At 40.2% G+C, this 17,036-nt stretch overlaps 3 protein-coding genes across 14 annotated transcripts in view; 1 reads left to right on the top strand and 2 right to left on the bottom strand.

The window, feature by feature from the left end:
• LOC118275672 (serine/threonine-protein kinase D1) overlaps positions 1-17,036 on the top strand; it is a 95,606-nt gene that overhangs the window by 35,639 nt on the left and 42,931 nt on the right. The gene's annotated exons all lie outside the window — the stretch shown is intronic.
• The window catches only part of LOC118275675 (juvenile hormone esterase-like), a 23,787-nt gene extending 6,751 nt beyond the window's left edge, over positions 1-17,036 (bottom strand). For 2 of the 4 annotated variants that reach the window (XM_050695555.1, XM_035593736.2), the window contains exons 1-5: positions 2,634-2,723; positions 1,737-1,897; positions 1,303-1,649; positions 941-1,153; positions 48-854 (exon numbers count right to left, since the gene is read on the bottom strand). In XM_050695555.1, the coding sequence (XP_050551512.1) occupies positions 48-854; positions 941-1,153; positions 1,303-1,649; positions 1,737-1,897; positions 2,634-2,691 (1,586 nt within the window). In that variant the 5' untranslated portion in view covers positions 2,692-2,723. Of the gene's footprint in view, positions 1-47; positions 855-940; positions 1,154-1,302; positions 1,650-1,736; positions 1,898-2,633; positions 2,724-12,856; positions 13,278-13,362; positions 14,170-15,732; positions 15,946-16,099; positions 16,453-16,535; positions 16,697-16,970 lie in introns of those variants that run through there. The other 2 variants (XM_035593735.2, XM_050695554.1) reach the window with 2 other exon arrangements.
• Positions 6,791-10,083, bottom strand: LOC126910960 (juvenile hormone esterase-like). Its single transcript, XM_050695557.1, has 7 exons — positions 9,806-10,083; positions 9,048-9,208; positions 8,616-8,962; positions 8,249-8,461; positions 7,343-8,149; positions 7,096-7,251; positions 6,791-7,005 (listed from the first exon to the last, which is right to left on the bottom strand). Exons 1-7 carry the CDS (start codon positions 9,849-9,851, stop codon positions 6,966-6,968), a joined length of 1,770 nt encoding a protein of 589 aa, XP_050551514.1. The 5' UTR covers positions 9,852-10,083; the 3' UTR covers positions 6,791-6,965.

Here is a 17,036-nt window from a genome sequence, read left to right as displayed (position 1 = left end):
CAACTGTTAGTCTTTCCTAACTCAAACTAAATAATTTGGAAACTTACTTGCAATGCATGAAGTCAACCACAAATTGAGTCATCCAATCCTTCATGGAGTCGTCCCTACTGACGGGAGGGAAAGTCTGCCTGTCATCGAGGAGTGCATTCTCGCGGAAAATGTTAGTGAGGTCTTCAACATGAGCTGTGCCGTTGTACTGCAAGTTGAGACCTACTTTCACCGCGTTGAAGTCAGCCTCGTAAGCGAACTGGTACAAGTAGACTGGTGCTGCATCGTGCATTCTAGCTCTCCACTGAACTATTTGAAATGCTGGATACATAAACAATGTGTCTCTGCATACTTCTAAATAGTCATCTATATTTAGATTTCCGTGGAAGTACCGGTCAATCACTTTATTAGCCAATGCAAGTGCCACATTAGGAAGCGTTGTAAATGGAATCTCGCTTCTTAAAATCACGAGTGGGTTAGCTTTTATCCGACCCAAAACATCAAAGTGTAAAAATCTTCTCTTGAAAAATTCGCACTCGTTGTCAGTGAAACCAACGATCATTGGATATTCTTTCCCTCGACCTTGCTCCATGAGTGTGATTGGATCATCGTCTACAATTCTCTCAAGTCCTAATTGTTTATCTTCCCTCACTGGTACAAAGGAGACTAGTCCGCTCTCAAATTGGTACTCGGAGTTAGCTTTTAGAATGTCTTCGAGTGGAGTTTTAACAAGTTGGTCATGGATGAGGTCCGGATCTGTAGAGTTGATTCCCAAGAGCGTTAAAAATCTGGTAGCAGCCTGTTTTGCGTAAATCGGTGAAGCTGCATAAAACGACGGTACGGCAGTACCACTCATTATTATAACCCTGAAAAAGAGTGCCGTCCATATTTTAAATGTGTTGAGGTATGAAAATGAATAATATATCGTCATAAGCCGTAACTTATTAAGTACCTCTTAAAAAGTCCCTTAGTAGCGTTTGACAGAGACAGTAAATGGGCGCAGGCTGCCCCAGCGCTCTGTCCCGCCAGCGTTACATCGGTCGGGTCTCCACCAAAAGCTCTCGCATTTCGCTGAACCCAACGCAGCAGCGTCACCTGGTCTCTGAGACCCGCATTGCCAGGTATCTTGGGAGTGTTCAGCGAAAGAAAGCCAAACACGTTGATCCTGGTGATACAATTTTAAATTTCACATCAGAATAACTATTCAACTTGAGTGATTAAACTGAGTATGCAAATTGTAACTGATACATGTTAACAAGTAATTAAAATATATCTAACATATGACTAATGACTGTTTAAAAAACAAATTAATACCTATAATTGAAAGTGATCACAATTATCCCTTTGCTGACGAGGTACTCGGGTCCGTGAACGTCAGTGTCTCCTGATCCTGATTGAAAGCCCCCGCCATGAATGAAAACTAAAATAGGAATGCCCTTTTTGTGCCCATGTCTGTCCCAGTCCTTATATTCGTACTCGTCAGTACTTCTCACGACTGAAAGAGCTTCCAAGGGTACATGGACGTTGGCGTAGATGCACGATTCACTCATACCCCTTTTGGGAGCGACCAAACGTCCGTACACCTCATCATGCTGAGGACATATGGGTCCTTCCTCTGTGGCATCTAAATGATGACGCCACGGCTTCACTGGCTGGAGCTCCTGTAACATGGGAGACGTATTCAGACTTGAATAGTTTATATATATCCCATTTAATCCCCTCGCATTCCATCACAGTGACGGGCCCACCTTAAACCGCAGCTCCCCCAGTGGTTGCCGGCCATACGGAATGCCCCTGAAGCTGGCGTACTCGGTGTTGTATTCTCCTCGTCTGCGCAGGCCGCAGACCCATCCTGATTCAATACGCATGCGCACATTACATCTCAACTTATGAGAGGAGACGATGTCAACTGGAAATGTGACAAGAAAATAAGTGTTACACTGCCTTATGATTATTTAAGTCAAAATCATTTATTCCAATTATATTTACAAGGAAACCATTTTTGAACGTCAAACATAAAATTTAACGCATTTAGTTAATTTAAAAATAGTTGTACCTAGTTTATACGTTGTATATGACATACACATTACCAAACAAATATAAGTTTTTGCTAACATACATGCTTTCATAAATAAATTCAAAACGGAACGGTCAAAATATTGATCTCCTTAATCTTTTCTCTGAGAGATTCGCGACGACCTAGGTCGTAGAGAGCTCTGATGGCGCGCTTTGGTAAGATAAAGAAGACTCAGTTCAGCAGCCTGCCCCAGTAAAATGCCATACGATATGATGCTATGGAAGTAACTGAAGTACACTAGTCTTGCCGTACTTATGTTGGTTAGCTGTCGGATCTTCCAGACAGCATAAGCTGCAGAGTTTAATCGTTCCGCTAAAGATGTAATTTGAGGACCACATTGCAATTTGTATTCTCCAGTGATTCCCAGGCAAGAAGTCTCTTTTACAAATTCAAAGTTTCCATTATTCAATAATTCACTTTCGTTACTTTTAACATTAAGAAAAATAATGTCTTTTTATCGTTTAGTTATTAATTGTACACCAATTTTGAACCTTCATTTGATTTGTTTAAAAAAAAAATACAACTCCATATTTTTTAACCGACTTCCGTATACTAAAACTAAACTTACACGAGAAGCAGACGGCGATCACCAGCACACTGCAGCGCCAGAGCATGATGTGTTCCATTAACTCTGCCAGTTTAACGCTCAGCACTTACGGGCTGCATATATATATGCCAAACGATGACTGCATGTAGTGTAAGGCTTAGAGCACACCTGTAGTGGCATTTATTCTAAACACATTAGGCGCCATGTCGGACATCGCTGACCGAAGCTAGTGGGGGAATAGCCTTTAACAGATTTTTGTTGACAATGAAAGGCTTAATAGATTCTCGTGTTATTGTGCAAAAAACATATGGCACACTATCCCTATTTCTATCTTCATTCTTATATTAAACTAGCTGACCCACAAAAACATTTCATGTTAAATGTTGCCAAGACGAGACCATATAGCTCGCACCGTCAAAAAGTAATCAGATCCCGTGTAGAGCCAAGTTTCTAACCCTACATGCCCAGACCTAAATCGAAGCCAATTTCACACTCAAGTTACGGGGAAATTCTACAGCCATAGCTCGTACTGCGTAGTTCGTAGCGCGTAGCAGAGTTTTTACGCTATAATCTCGTAGGCGTGCAAACCTTGGACGTAACTGGCAAGTCGGCCGCACGGACTTTTTGCTATTCGTCATATGGGCTTGAGCTTAAAAATCTATTCAATCTTCTAAACTCTTTCCGTGCGGCCAACTCGCCAGTTACGTCCAAGGTTTGCACGCCTACGAGATTATAGCGTAAAAACTCTGCTACGCGCTACGAACTACGCAGTACGAGCTATGGCTGTAGAATTTCCCCGTAACTTGAGTGTGAAATTAGGGCTTATCGATTTAGGTCTGGGCATGTAGGGTTAGAAACTTGGCTCTACACGGGATCTGATTACTTTTTGACGGTGCGAGCTATTAACATTTAACATGAAATGTTTTTGTGGGATTTCATTTGTAGGTTTTATTTTTAACACTAGATTAACAACTATCAATATCGTAATTTTCTACCTACTATACAATATTCAAACCGTACGTAATCCTAAACTACTTAAGTTAAACCTATTAACAATGAAAATTAAACAATGACCTACGTATCAAATTATTCTCACTAAGTCGTACCTATAAACAACTATAAACATATTATACCTACTAACCTATACTACTTAATTGCAAATACCTACTTATTCAATCTTTGAATTTCTTAATTAAATTTGTGAGAAAATTGCAAACGTAATGCTAATACTTTTTATCAATGAAAATTAAAACACTAGTACCTAACTAAACCTTCATTTACTAAACTACTAAATTTATAAGAAAATTGCAAACGTAATCCTAATACTTTTTATCAATGAAAATTAAAACACTAGTTTCTAAACCTTTACCTACTAAACTACTAACAATTAAATATTAGGCAAATGGTTTTTTTCTCCGCGATAGCAAACTTTTAAATTATTCCGAAAATTTTTCTACGAGACAACCGTCAACGACGTATAATACTACGATGTACTTAAGTATAAAATTTGCATGCCTAAGTTTATGTTCTACTTGGTATAATTTTCAGATCTCAAGCACCCTATGCCCCTGTACTGTATGAATATAATATAACACCTTTGTAATCGTGTTTTCTAGTAAATACATGATTTTCATTTTCAAGTTTGAATCTTGTAATGTATGGCTGTGATTAAGCCGAACCTGTTTAAGCCTCGGCGCTCTCGTTTTAGCGAGACTAATGAATTGCTTAACAGGAAAGGATGTATGAATTTATTAATAATTATCTGATTTACAGAATGTTGTAACATAATGTTCAGGTTGACCGAGTACTCAGTGTGTACCGTACTTTATAATGATTGCTGAGATAGCACAAAACTCAGTGTGTACACGAATGACGTAGATCTCGACAACGCACAAGTAAATGATTCTGATAAGTATTTAATTTAAACCTCCGATGACGATGGAAACCTTCAAAAGGCGCCTACCTTTTTGGGAAGAAAAACTATAGTGTGGGATTCTTATCTCCCTGAAACCACACTGGTGGCGACCATCTTAAGGCACTAAGAAAACTAAAATAACTAAGTTTAATCGGTACAAGGCAATACACCCTCGTTTTACTACGTATAATATATTTAAGTGCAAAGTTTCCATCAATACAAATAATTCAAGCCAATTCAAATACGAGGTCCTAGCTAGAGACAGTCAAGGATCACAATTAGATCGACTCCAGACCTTTATCAAGTTGTTGTGATTTTCCGCTCGTTTTCTCTAGGATCCTCGATATCAGATCCTAACCTAGTGAACCTGATTAGTGTGGGAGAGCCATGCTTCGGCATGAATGAGTTGCTTGCGTTGTGTTTCATTGTGTGAGTGGAGTTACCGAAGGCCTAATTATTCCCGTTCCCATTCCCCGAATATCCAACAACCCTTAAATTCCTAACCAAAAAGGGTGATGACTCTGGAACTCCTCTCATCCATGGAATTACCGGCCCTCAGATATACACAGATGGAAGCAGATTTGAAGGACGGTTCGGTTCTGCCTTAACCTGGTGGGAGGAGGGTCGTGAGTCAGTGTTCTCCACTTTTAGTCTGGACCCTTCCTGCACGGTTTTCCAATCTGAACTATACGCTTAGAACAGAGCAGCCAAAATGGTCCTTCAGATCACCAGACCAACTAGAGTAAACATCATGAGTGACTCTAAGTCCTCCCTCGACATCTTGAAGAACTAAGTTTGGCCAAAGAAATAAAGCAGTATGTGGAGACCGTGGAGGAACAGGGAAGAGAAATCCGGTTCTACTGGTTAAGGGCCCATGTTGGAACGGCCGGGAATGAGAGGGCAGACGAATTAGCTAAAATTGCTGTCAAAAAGAAAAATAACACCACGGCAGACTACTGTATGTATGGTACCCATGCCCTACGTCAAAAAGAAAATCAGAGACGAAACCATCTGAAAGTGGCATGACAGGTCTTAGTGACCTCCACTACTAGGCAGGTCACTAAGACGTTTCTCCCAGATGTAAATGAGGCTGGCCCGGATGTCAATAAACGATATGTTTAGTGAGATCGACAAAGATGACATCTACCGCAGCAGGTTTCGAATGCGATTTAGCCATCAGTGAGTCTGTATGGCACATTATTCTCGATTTATTTCGTTGCGGGATCCAAGACAGTCATTCATGGCCCTGGGACGCGGCGGACTTCACTATTCCAGTGTTTTCAAGATTATATCTACTGTAGGTTCTGGCTTACAGGAGTTGCAGCGGTATGGGAGGTTGTGAATAAGGATTAAACTATAGTTACAATTTCAAATATTTTTTTGATTGTATTTTAAATTTTTGTTTGATTAGCATCTGTCTTCTATTTTGGTGCGGAGTTTGAATTTTATCCATTGACATCTATTAACTATACTGCTGCTGCTACAAACAGTGTATCTTGTATCCCTAATGGAATTTAATGTTCGGAATCACTGAATATTTCCATAGATCTTTAAATTACACTTCATAAATTACTATAGTCCGCACAATCTAAGAAGGCAACTCTGACAGTTGCCACATAGAGAGAGGTAAATAAGCTTAGCCATAACCAGCCATAGCCGCACAGTAATGCGATAGTGCGTTAGACAATCATCGTGTTGGAATATAATTCGGCTCATTGTTTCTAAATCCAAATTATTACAATAATTACAATACATTACAATTTAAAGCTATGACCTTAGCTCATTCCTCAGGAATTCCTCATAATCTACCATTTCAATTATTGGGCAAAAAGTGGGGTTCAATCAAGTAATAATTTATAACACCTATACAAACATTTCAGAAATTAATATAGATGTCATTATTTTCCAAACAATGATGACAAAAATGTCAATGCCAATTTTAATAAAAAAAATTAACTTGGTCGCCAATTTATTTATCTTCTTTTCATTCGTTCATTTTTGTTCACGAAGGTTGTCCATGGCTCCGAAAACGTCAGTTGTGTCTGACGATCAAACGAAATTTCGCATTCGAGAACCAGAGTAGACCTCCTGGACCTATTTCGCGACTCAAGCTAGTTATTTTTAATTTCTGCTCAGAATTGAGTTTGCAACAATGCAATCAAACAACTACCGGAAATATTAAGGATGTGGGATGATGATTATTGATGGTATGGAAATATGGCCAGTTGGGCGTCTTCTTCTCTGTACGGTTGTCAACCAAATTAAATCCAAATTATTTATTTACTAATATGGGTAAATTACAAACTTGTTAGCAGAAAAGTAAAGTGAAAAAATATCAACAAACTTCCAAAACAATCAATATTATTAAACTTATTGAACTTGATCAGATGTACAAATTGTACATAGCTTCGCCTGATACTTGTCATTATTTTTATCATCTATCCGGTAGTCGTTGTGGAAGTGTCCAGTGAGGAGTCCCTGAAACAAAGTGAACAGTAAACATTTCAATAGTCTTACTCATCCTGAATTCTTTCCATCCGGGTCTTATTTGGGAACACACATTCGTACCTTGCAATTTGTTCGATCACGTCGAAAAACTTGATTGTGTGTTGTTGATACTCGTTCGGCAGTACGTTGTCATGTACTGTCGGTTCCTGGATGTTCTCATAGTTATAGTGATCTGCCTGCACTGGATACCAGCCCGGCTCGGAGCAGGAAGGCTTACTGGAATCGAGTAGAATGATTGTTTATAACCCACAAATTGTTTGCAACTGTTAGTCTTTCCTAACTCAAACTAAATAATTTGGAAACTTACTTGCAATGCATGAAGTCAACCACAAATTGAGTCATCCAATCCTTCATGGAGTCGTCCCTACTGACGGGAGGGAAAGTCTGCCTGTCATCGAGGAGTGCATTCTCGCGGAAAATGTTAGTGAGGTCTTCAACATGAGCTGTGCCGTTGTACTGCAAGTTGAGACCTACTTTCACCGCGTTGAAGTCAGCCTGGTAAGCGAACTGGTACAAGTAGACTGGTGCTGCATCGTGCATTCTAGCTCTCCACTGAACTATTTTAAACGCTGGATACATAAACAATGTGTCTCTGCATACTTCCAAATAGTCATCTATATTTAGATTTCCGTGGAAGTACCGATCAATCACTTTATTGGCCAATGCGAGTGTCACATTAGGAAGCGTCGTAAATGGAATCTCGCTTCTTAAAATCACCAGTGGGTTAGCTTTTATCCGACCCAAAACATCAAAGTGTAAAAATCTTCTCTTGAAAAATTCGCACTCGTTGTCAGTGAAACCAACGATCATTGGATATTCTTTCCCTCGACCTTGCTCCATGAGTGTGATTGGATCATCGTCTACAATTCTCTCAATTTCTAGTTGTTTATCTTCCCTCACAGGTACAAAGGAGACTAGTCCGCTCTCAAATTGGTACTCGGAGTTAGCTTTTAAAATGTCTTCGAGTGGAGTTTTAACAAGTTGGTCATGGATGAGGTCCGGATCTGTAGAGTTGATTCCCAAGAGCGTTAAAAATCTGGTAGCAGCCTGTTTTGCGTAAATCGGTGAAGCTGCATAAAACGACGGTACGGCAGTACCACTCATTATTATAACCCTGAAAAAGAGTGCCGTCCATATTTTAAATGTGTCGAGGTATGAAAATGAATAATATATTTTAAACATATATCGTCATAAGCCATTACTTATTAAGTACCTCTTAAAAAGTCCCTTAGTGGCGTTTGACAGAGACAGTAAATGGGCGCAGGCTGCCCCAGCGCTCTGTCCCGCCAGCGTTACATCGGTCGGGTCTCCACCAAAAGCTCTCGCATTTCGCTGAACCCAACGCAGCAGCGTCACCTGGTCTCTGAGACCCGCATTGCCAGGTATCTTGGGAGTGTTCAGCGAAAGAAAGCCAAACACGTTGATCCTGGTGATACAATTTTAAATTTCACATCAGAATAACTATTCAACCTAATTTGAGTGATTAAACTGAGTATGCAAATTGTAACTGATACATGTTAACAAGTAATTAAAATATATCTAACATATGACTAATGACTGTTTAAAAAACAAATGAATACCTATAATTGAAAGTGATCACAATTATCCCTTTGCTGACGAGGTACTCTGGTCCGTGAACGTCAGTGTCTCCTGATCCTGATTGAAAGCCCCCGCCATGAATGAAAACTAAAATAGGAATGCCCTTTTTGTGCCCATGTCTGTCCCAGTCCTTATATTCGTACTCGTCAGTACTTCTCACGACTGAAAGAGCTTTCATAGGTACATGGACGTTGGCGTAGATGCACGATTCACTCATACCCCTTTTGGGAGCGACCAAACGTCCGTACACCTCATCATGCTGAGGACATATGGGTCCTTCCTCTGTGGCATCTAAATGATGATGCCACGGCTTCACTGGCTGGAGTTCCTGTAACATAGGGAGACGTATTCAGACTTGAATAGATTTATATCCCATTTAATCCCCTCGCATTTCATCACAGTGACGGGCCCACCTTAAACCGCAGCTCCCCCAGTGGTTGCCGGCCATACGGAATGCCCCTGAAGCTGGCGTACTCGGTGTTGTATTCTCCTCGTCTGCGCAGGCCGCAGACCCATCCAGATTCAATACGCATGCGCACATTACATCTCAACTTATGAGAGGAGACGATGTCAACTGGAAATGTGACAAGAAAATAAGTGTTACACTGCCTTATGATTATTTAAGTCAAAATCATTTATTCCAATTATAGTCCAGTCATTTGGTAGGTTTATTTTTCAATATGGCGGCGCGAGCGGCATAAATGTACGAGGTGGCAAAGTTGAAATAGAGAGCTCTGATGGCGCGCTTTGGTAAGAAAAAGAAGACTCAATTCAGCAGCCTGCCCCAGTAAAATGCCATACGATATGATGCTATGGAAGTAACTGAAGTACACTAGTCTTGCCGTATCTATGTTGGTTAGCTGTCGGATCTTCCAGACAGCATTAGCTGCAGAGTTTAATCGTTCCGCTAAAGATGTAATTTGAGGACCACATTGCAATTTGTATTCTCCAGTGATTCCCAGGCAAGAAGTCTCTTTTACAAATTCAAAGTTTCCATTATTCAATAATTCACTTTCGTTACTTTTAACATTAAGAAAAATAATGTCTTTTTATCGTTTAGTATTAAGTTATTAATTTTAGACCAATTTTGAACCTTCATTTGATTTGTTTTAAAAATAAAATACAACTCCATATTTTTTAACCGACTTCCGTATACTAAAACTAAACTTACACGAGAAGCAGGCGGCGATCACCAGCACACTGCAGCGCCAGAGCATGATGTGTTCAATTAACTCTGCCAGTTTACCGCTCAGCACTTACGGGCTGCATATATATATGCCAAACGATGATTGCTTGTAATGTAAGGCTTAGAGCACACCTGTCGTGGCATTTATTCTTAACACATTAGGCGCCATGTCGGACAACGCTGACCGGAGCTAGTGGAGGAATAGCCTTTAACAGATTTTTGTTGGCAATGAAAGGCTTAATAGATTCTCGTGTTATTGTGCAAAAAACATATGGCACACCATCCCTATTTCTATCTTCATTATTATATTAAGTTAATTTTTGTCTAAAGATAAAACGAAGCTGCAATTACCAATGATGTCTATGAATTCATATTAAAGAAACTGCAGTTGTATGGCAATACATAACTGTATAATAAATTGCCTAAAGACATACGAGAATTACCCTTTGCACGATTTAAATTTAAATAAAAAAATTGGCTGACTGATAAGTGCATCTATACAATTAATGATTTTTTTCATAATATTAATTTGTAATTTTAAAATTGACGTTTAGTGTATATATCGCGTTTTCTGAATTTTATTTACTACTTATAATATAATGTATTAAGTATAAAATTTGCATGCCATTGTTCACTGGTGAGACATGCTGTACTGTATGACTATAATATAACACCTTTGTAACCGTGTTTTCTAGCAAATAAATGATTTTCATTTTCAAGTTTGAATCTTGTAATGTATGGCTGTGATTAAGCCGAACCTGTTTAAGCCTCGGCGCTCACTTAACCTGATTTACAGAATGTTGTAACATAATGTTCAGGTTGACCGAGTACTCAGTGTGTACCGTACTTTATAATGATTGCTGAGATAGCACAAAACACGAATGACGTAGATCTCGACAACGTACAAGTAAATTATTCTGATAAGTATTTAATTTAATCCTTCGATGACGATGGAAACCTTCAAAAGGCGTCTAGCTTTTTGGGAAGAAAAACTATAGTGTGGGATTCTTATCTCACTGAAACCACACTGGTGGCGACCATCTTAAGGCACTAAGAAAACTAAAATAACTAAGTTTAATCGGTACAAGGCAATACACATAATCAATACAAATAATTCAAGCCAATTCAAATACGAGGTCCTTGCCAGAGACAGTCAAGGATCACAATTAGATCGACTCCAGACCTTTATCAAGTTGTTGTGATGTTCCGCTCGTTTTCTCTAGGATCCTCGAGATCAGATCCTAACCTAGTGAACCTGATTAGTGTGGGAGAGCCATGCTTCGGCATGAATGAGCTGGCTCGACCGGAGTGATACCACGGCCGTCACAGAAAACCAACGTAAAAAACGCTTGCGTTGTGTTTCATTGTGTGAGTAGCGTTACCGAAGGCCTAATAATTCCCCTTCCCATTCCCCGAATACCCAACAACCCTTAAATTCCTAACCCCAAAAAGAGCGATGACTCTGAAACTCCTCTCGTCCAGGGAATTACCGGCCCTCAGATATACACAGATGGAAGCAGATTTGAGGGACGGTTCAGTTCTGCCTTGACCTGGTGGGAGGAGGGTCGTGAGTCAGTGTTCTCCACTTTTAGTCTGGACCCTTCCTGCACGGTTTTCCAATCTGAACTATACGCTTGGAACAGAGCAGCCAAAATGGTTCTTCAGATCAGCAGAGCAACTAGAGTAAACATCACGAGTGACTCTAAGTCCTCCCTGCAGTATGTGGAGACCGTGGAGGAACAGGGAAGAGAAATCCGGTTCTACTGGTTAAGGGCCCATGTTGGAACGGCCGGGAAAGAGAGGGCAGACGAATTAGCTAAAATTGCTGCCAAAAAGAAAAATAACACCACGGCAGACTACTGTATGTATGGTACCCATGCCCTACGTCAAAAAGAAAATCAGAGACGAAACCATCCGAAAGTGGCATGACAGGTCTTAGTGACCTCCACTACTAGGCAGGTCACTAAGACGTTTCTCCCAGATGTAAATGAGGCTGGCCCGGATGTCAATAAACGATATGTTTAGTGAGATCGACAAAGATGACATCTACCGCAGCAGGTTTCGAATGCGATTTAGCCATCAGTGAGTCTGTATGGCACATTATTCTCGATTTATTTCGTTGCGGGATCCAAGACAGTCATTCATGGCCCTGGGACGCGCCGGACTTCACTATTCCGGTGTTTTCATGATTATATCTGTCCTGGCTTACAGGAGTTGCAGCGGTATGGGAGGTTGTGAATAAGGATTAAACTATAGTTACAATTTCAAATATTTTTTTGATTGTATTTTAAATTTTTGTTTGATTAGCATCTGTCTTCTATTTTGGTGCGGAGTTTGAATTTTATCCATTGACATCTATTAACTATACTGCTGCTGCTACAAACAGTGTATCTTGTATCCCCAATGGAATTTAATGTTCGGAATCACTGAATATTTTCATAGATCTTTAAATTACACTTCATAAATTACTATAGTCCGCACAATCTAAGAAGGCAACTCTGACAGTTGCCACATAGAGAGAGGTAAATAAGCTTAGCCATAACCAGCCATAGCCGCACAGTAATGCGATAGTGCGTTAGACAAGCATCGTGTTGGAATATAATTCGGCTCATTGTTTCTAAATCCAATTTAAAGCTATGACCTTAGCTCATTCCTCAGGAATTCCTCATAATCTACTATTTCAATTATTGGGATAAAAGTGTAATCAAGTAAAATTTATAACACCTATACAAACATTTCAGAAATTAATATACATAGATGTCATTATTTTGCAAACAATGATGACAAAAATGTCAATGCCAATTTTAATAAAAAAAATAACTTGGTCGCCAATTTATTTATCTTTTTTCATTCGTTCATTTTTGTTCACGAAGTTCAACCTAGTTATTTTTAATTTCTGCTCAGAATTGAGTTTGCAACAATCAACTACCGGAAATATTAAGGATGTGACTGGATTGATGGGATGATGATTATTGATGGGATTGAAATATGGCCAGTTGGGCATCTTCTACTTTCTACGGTTGTCAACCAAATTCAAATCCAAATTATTTATTTGCTAATATGGGTAAATTACAAACTTGTTAGCAGAAAAGTACAGTGAAAAATTATGAACAAACTTCCAAAACAATCAATATTATTAAACTTATTGAACTTGATCAGATGTACAAATTGTACATAGCTTCGCCTGATACTTGTCATTATTTTTATCATCTATCCGGTAGTCGTTGTGGAAGTGTCCAGTGAGGAGTCCTCATCCTGAATTCTTTCCATCCGTGTCTTATTTGGGAACATACATTCGTACCTTGCAATTTGTTCGATCATATCGAAAAACTTGATTGTGTGTTGTTGATACTCGTTCGGCAGTACGTTGTCATGTACTGTCGGTTCCTGGATGTTCTCATAGTTATAGTGATCTGCCTGCACTGGATACCAGCCCGGCTCGGAGCAGGATGGCTTACTGAAATCGAGGGGATTATTTATAACCCACAAAATGTTTGCAACTGTTAGTCTTTCCACTCAAACTAAATAATTTGGAAACTTACTTGCAATGCATGAAGTCAACCACAAATTGAGTCATCCAATCCTTCATGGAGTCGTCCCTACTGACGGGAGGGAAAGTCTGCCTGTCATCGAGGAGTGCATTCTCGCGGAAAATGTTAGTGAGGTCTTCAACATGAGCTGTGCCGTTGTACTGCAAGTTGAGACCTACTTTCACCGCGTTGAAGTCAGCCTGGTAAGCGAACTGGTACAAGTAGACTGGTGCTGCATCGTGCATTCTAGCTCTCCACTGAACTATTTTAAACGCTGGATACATAAACAATGTGTCTCTGCATACTTCCAAATAGTCATCTATATTTAGATTTCCGTGGAAGTACCGATCAATCACTTTATTGGCCAATGCGAGTGTCACATTAGGATGTGTGGTAAATGGAATCTCAGGTCTTAAAATCACGAGTGGGTTAGCTTTTATCCGACCCAAAATATCAATGTCAAACAGTCTTCTCCTGAAAAATTCGCACTCGTTGTCAGTGAAACCAACGATCATTGGATATTCTTTCCCTCGACCTTGTTCCATAAGGGTGATTGGATCATCGTCTAAAATTGTTTCAAGTTCCAATTGTTTATCTTCCCTCACTGGTACAAAGGAGACTAATCCGCTCTCAATTTGGTACTCGGAGTTAGCTTTTAGAATGTCTTCGAGTGGAGTTTTAACAAGTTGGTCATGGATGAGGTCCGGATCTGTAGAGTTGATCCCCAAAAGTGTTAAAAATCTGGTAGCAGCCTGTTTTGCGTAAATCGGTGAAACTGCATAAAACGACGGTACGGCAGTACCACTCATTATTATAACCCTGAAAAAGAGTGCCGTCCATATTTTAAATGTGTTGAGGTATGAAAATGAATAATATAAACTACTCAAAACTAAATAGGGCCCACCATGTTTTTTTGCTCTAATTTAAAATTAAACCAAAAATTTCAGTTTTTATGAATGTACAAGTTTCAAGTGGGCTTTCAGGAATTCTGTAAAACAGAAACAATGAATTTAATCAATAAATTACAAAGGCAAATTTAGATAAGGGAAGAACATTCTTGTAAAGCATATATCTGGGGAAAATTATGGAGTTTGTTATTTGTTAATAACGAGTGGGCCCTCCTCTGCTCCGTATGCACTCTCTGAGCCTATCTGGGACACTTTCAATCAAGTGCGTCACGGTTTCTTCCGGTATTTGTTCCCAACAGAGTTTCAGGGCGTTTATGAGTTCCTGCCGGCTCACATTTAATTTTCTTTCAGGCGTCTTTTGAGCTGATCCCACAAATGTTCAATAGGGTTGAGGTCGGGACTCATGGCCGGCCATGGTAAGATGGTGATATTGGCTTCAGAGAGTGCTCTTTGTGTAAGACGAGCTGTGTGTGCGCGAGCATTGTCATGCACAAAGACAAAGTTATTGCCCAATCTTTGTGAAAATGGGATGACATGAGGCCGGATTACTTGCTCGATGTAACAGGAGGCGGTTACGGTAACTTCATTTAGAATTACAGGCTCTGTTTTGCCATATAAGCTAATTCCACCCCATATCATAACACTGGGTCCCCCAAAACAGTCTGTTCCATGAATGCAGGGTTCAGCTTCTTCTCCATACGAATCGACACTGAAAAACTTCACTTTATACTCGTCGGTAAAAAGCACATTCTTCCAGTTGTTCAGGTCCATTCCAAATGCTCGCGAGCGTACAAACGTGCCGCACGATGGTCGTCAGTGTCGAATAGACTCTGAAGCATTGTCCATCTTCACGGCCGATCTGGTTTGATCGAGTCGTTCCTGTATTGCCGTAGTCGAGTTTGTAAGGTACGAAAGTACGCTGCAGTCAATCTTAGGTATCGATCTTCCTGGGCAGTTGTAGCCCGAATTCATCCTGGCCTCCTGGCTACACTTCCCGTCTCCTGATTCGTTTCCAAATTTCGGATACCTCGTTGTGATACACCGAATAACTGAGACTGTCAAGCAAAGATACCGCTCTTGCAGCGGTTTCCATGTCCATATGTCGGTGAAAACCAGGCATAATGTTCACATTGAATACAGAAATCAATCAAAATCGTTAAAAACGTGAGTGTTCCACAACAGCGTTTAGTGTAGACTGAAAACATAAGTAACTAAGAATTTGTGCAATCGATGTTTTTTTCCAGTACTTTAGTTTTTAGCCACCCTCTAGAAAACAACATGAATGCTGTCGGAATAAACATTGATAAGGCACTCCTAAACATGTCAGCTAGACGGTTAAATGCATAACTTTGTCAAAAACTACTTAAATAATTATATATTAACCGAAATTGTGACTAATTCGACGTGGGCCCTATTTTGTTTTGAGTAGTTTATTTTAAACATATATCGTCATAAGCCATAACTTATTAAGTACCTCTTAAAAAGTCCCTTAGTGGCGTTTGACAGAGACAGTAAATGGGCGCAGGCTGCCCCAGCGCTCTGTCCCGCCAGCGTTACATCGGTCGGGTCTCCACCAAAAGCTCTCGCATTTCGCTGAACCCAACGCAGCAGCGTCACCTGGTCTCTGAGACCCGCATTGCCAGGTATCTTGGGAGTATTCAGCGAAAGAAAGCCAAACACGTTGATCCTGGTGATATAATTTTAAATTTCATATCAGAATAACTATTCAACTTAATTTGAGTGATTAAACTGAGTATGCAAATTGTAACTGATACATGTTAACAAGTAATTAAAATATATCTAACATATGACTAACGACTGTTTAAAATACAAATGAATACCTATAATTGAAAGTGATCACTATTATCCCCTTGCTGACGAGGTACTCTGGTCCGTGAAGGTCAGTGTCTCCTGACCCTACTTGAAAGCCTCCGCCATGAATGAAAACTAAAATAGGAGCGCCCTTTTTGTGCCCATGTCTGTCCCAGTCCTTATATTCGTACTCGTCAGTACTTCTCACGACTGGAAGAGCTTTCATGGGTACATGGACGTTGGCGTAGATGCACGATTCACTCATACCCTTTGTGGGAGCGACCATACGTCCGTACAGCTCGTCGATGCCGTACTGAGGACATATGGGTCCTTCCTCTGTGGCATCTAAATAATGACGCCACGGCTTCACTGGCTGGAGCTCCTGTAACATAGGGAGACGTATTCAGACTTGAATAGTTTTATATCCCATTTAATCCCCTCGCATTTAATCAGTGACGGGCCCACCTTAAACCGCAGCTCCCCCAGTGGTTGCCGGCCATACGGAATGCCCCTGAAGCTGGCGTACTCGGTGTTGTATTCTCCTCGTCTGCGCAGACCGCAGACCCATCCAGATTCAATACGCAAGCGCACATTACATCTCAACTTATGAGAGGAGACGATGTCAACTGGAAATGTGACAAGAAAAAAAGCTTTACGCTTACTTTACCGTATGATTTTAAAAATAAAATGTCAGTATAATACTGTAGGACATTGAGTAAAAGATCACTCCGTAGCTTTATTGGTATTTAATTTCCAAGACCACGGATAAGGTATTCCACATTGGGCACCCCCAAACAATACCCATGGGTGCCGTAAGTGGAACATCTCCGGTGCTATTAAAACGGGTGTCCAATGTGGAATACCTCCCACGGATGAGTGTTTGTATAATAATTTACTTACACGAGAAGCAGACGGCGATCACCAGCACACTGCAGCGCCAGAGCATGATGTGTTCAATAACTCTGC

Source organism: Spodoptera frugiperda, chromosome 8 (assembly GCF_023101765.2).
Source record: "Spodoptera frugiperda isolate SF20-4 chromosome 8, AGI-APGP_CSIRO_Sfru_2.0, whole genome shotgun sequence".
Classification (NCBI taxonomy): Eukaryota; Metazoa; Arthropoda; class Insecta; order Lepidoptera; family Noctuidae; genus Spodoptera; species Spodoptera frugiperda.
Note: the sequence above shows the minus strand (reverse complement) of the source record. Positions and strands in the feature narration are given on the sequence as shown.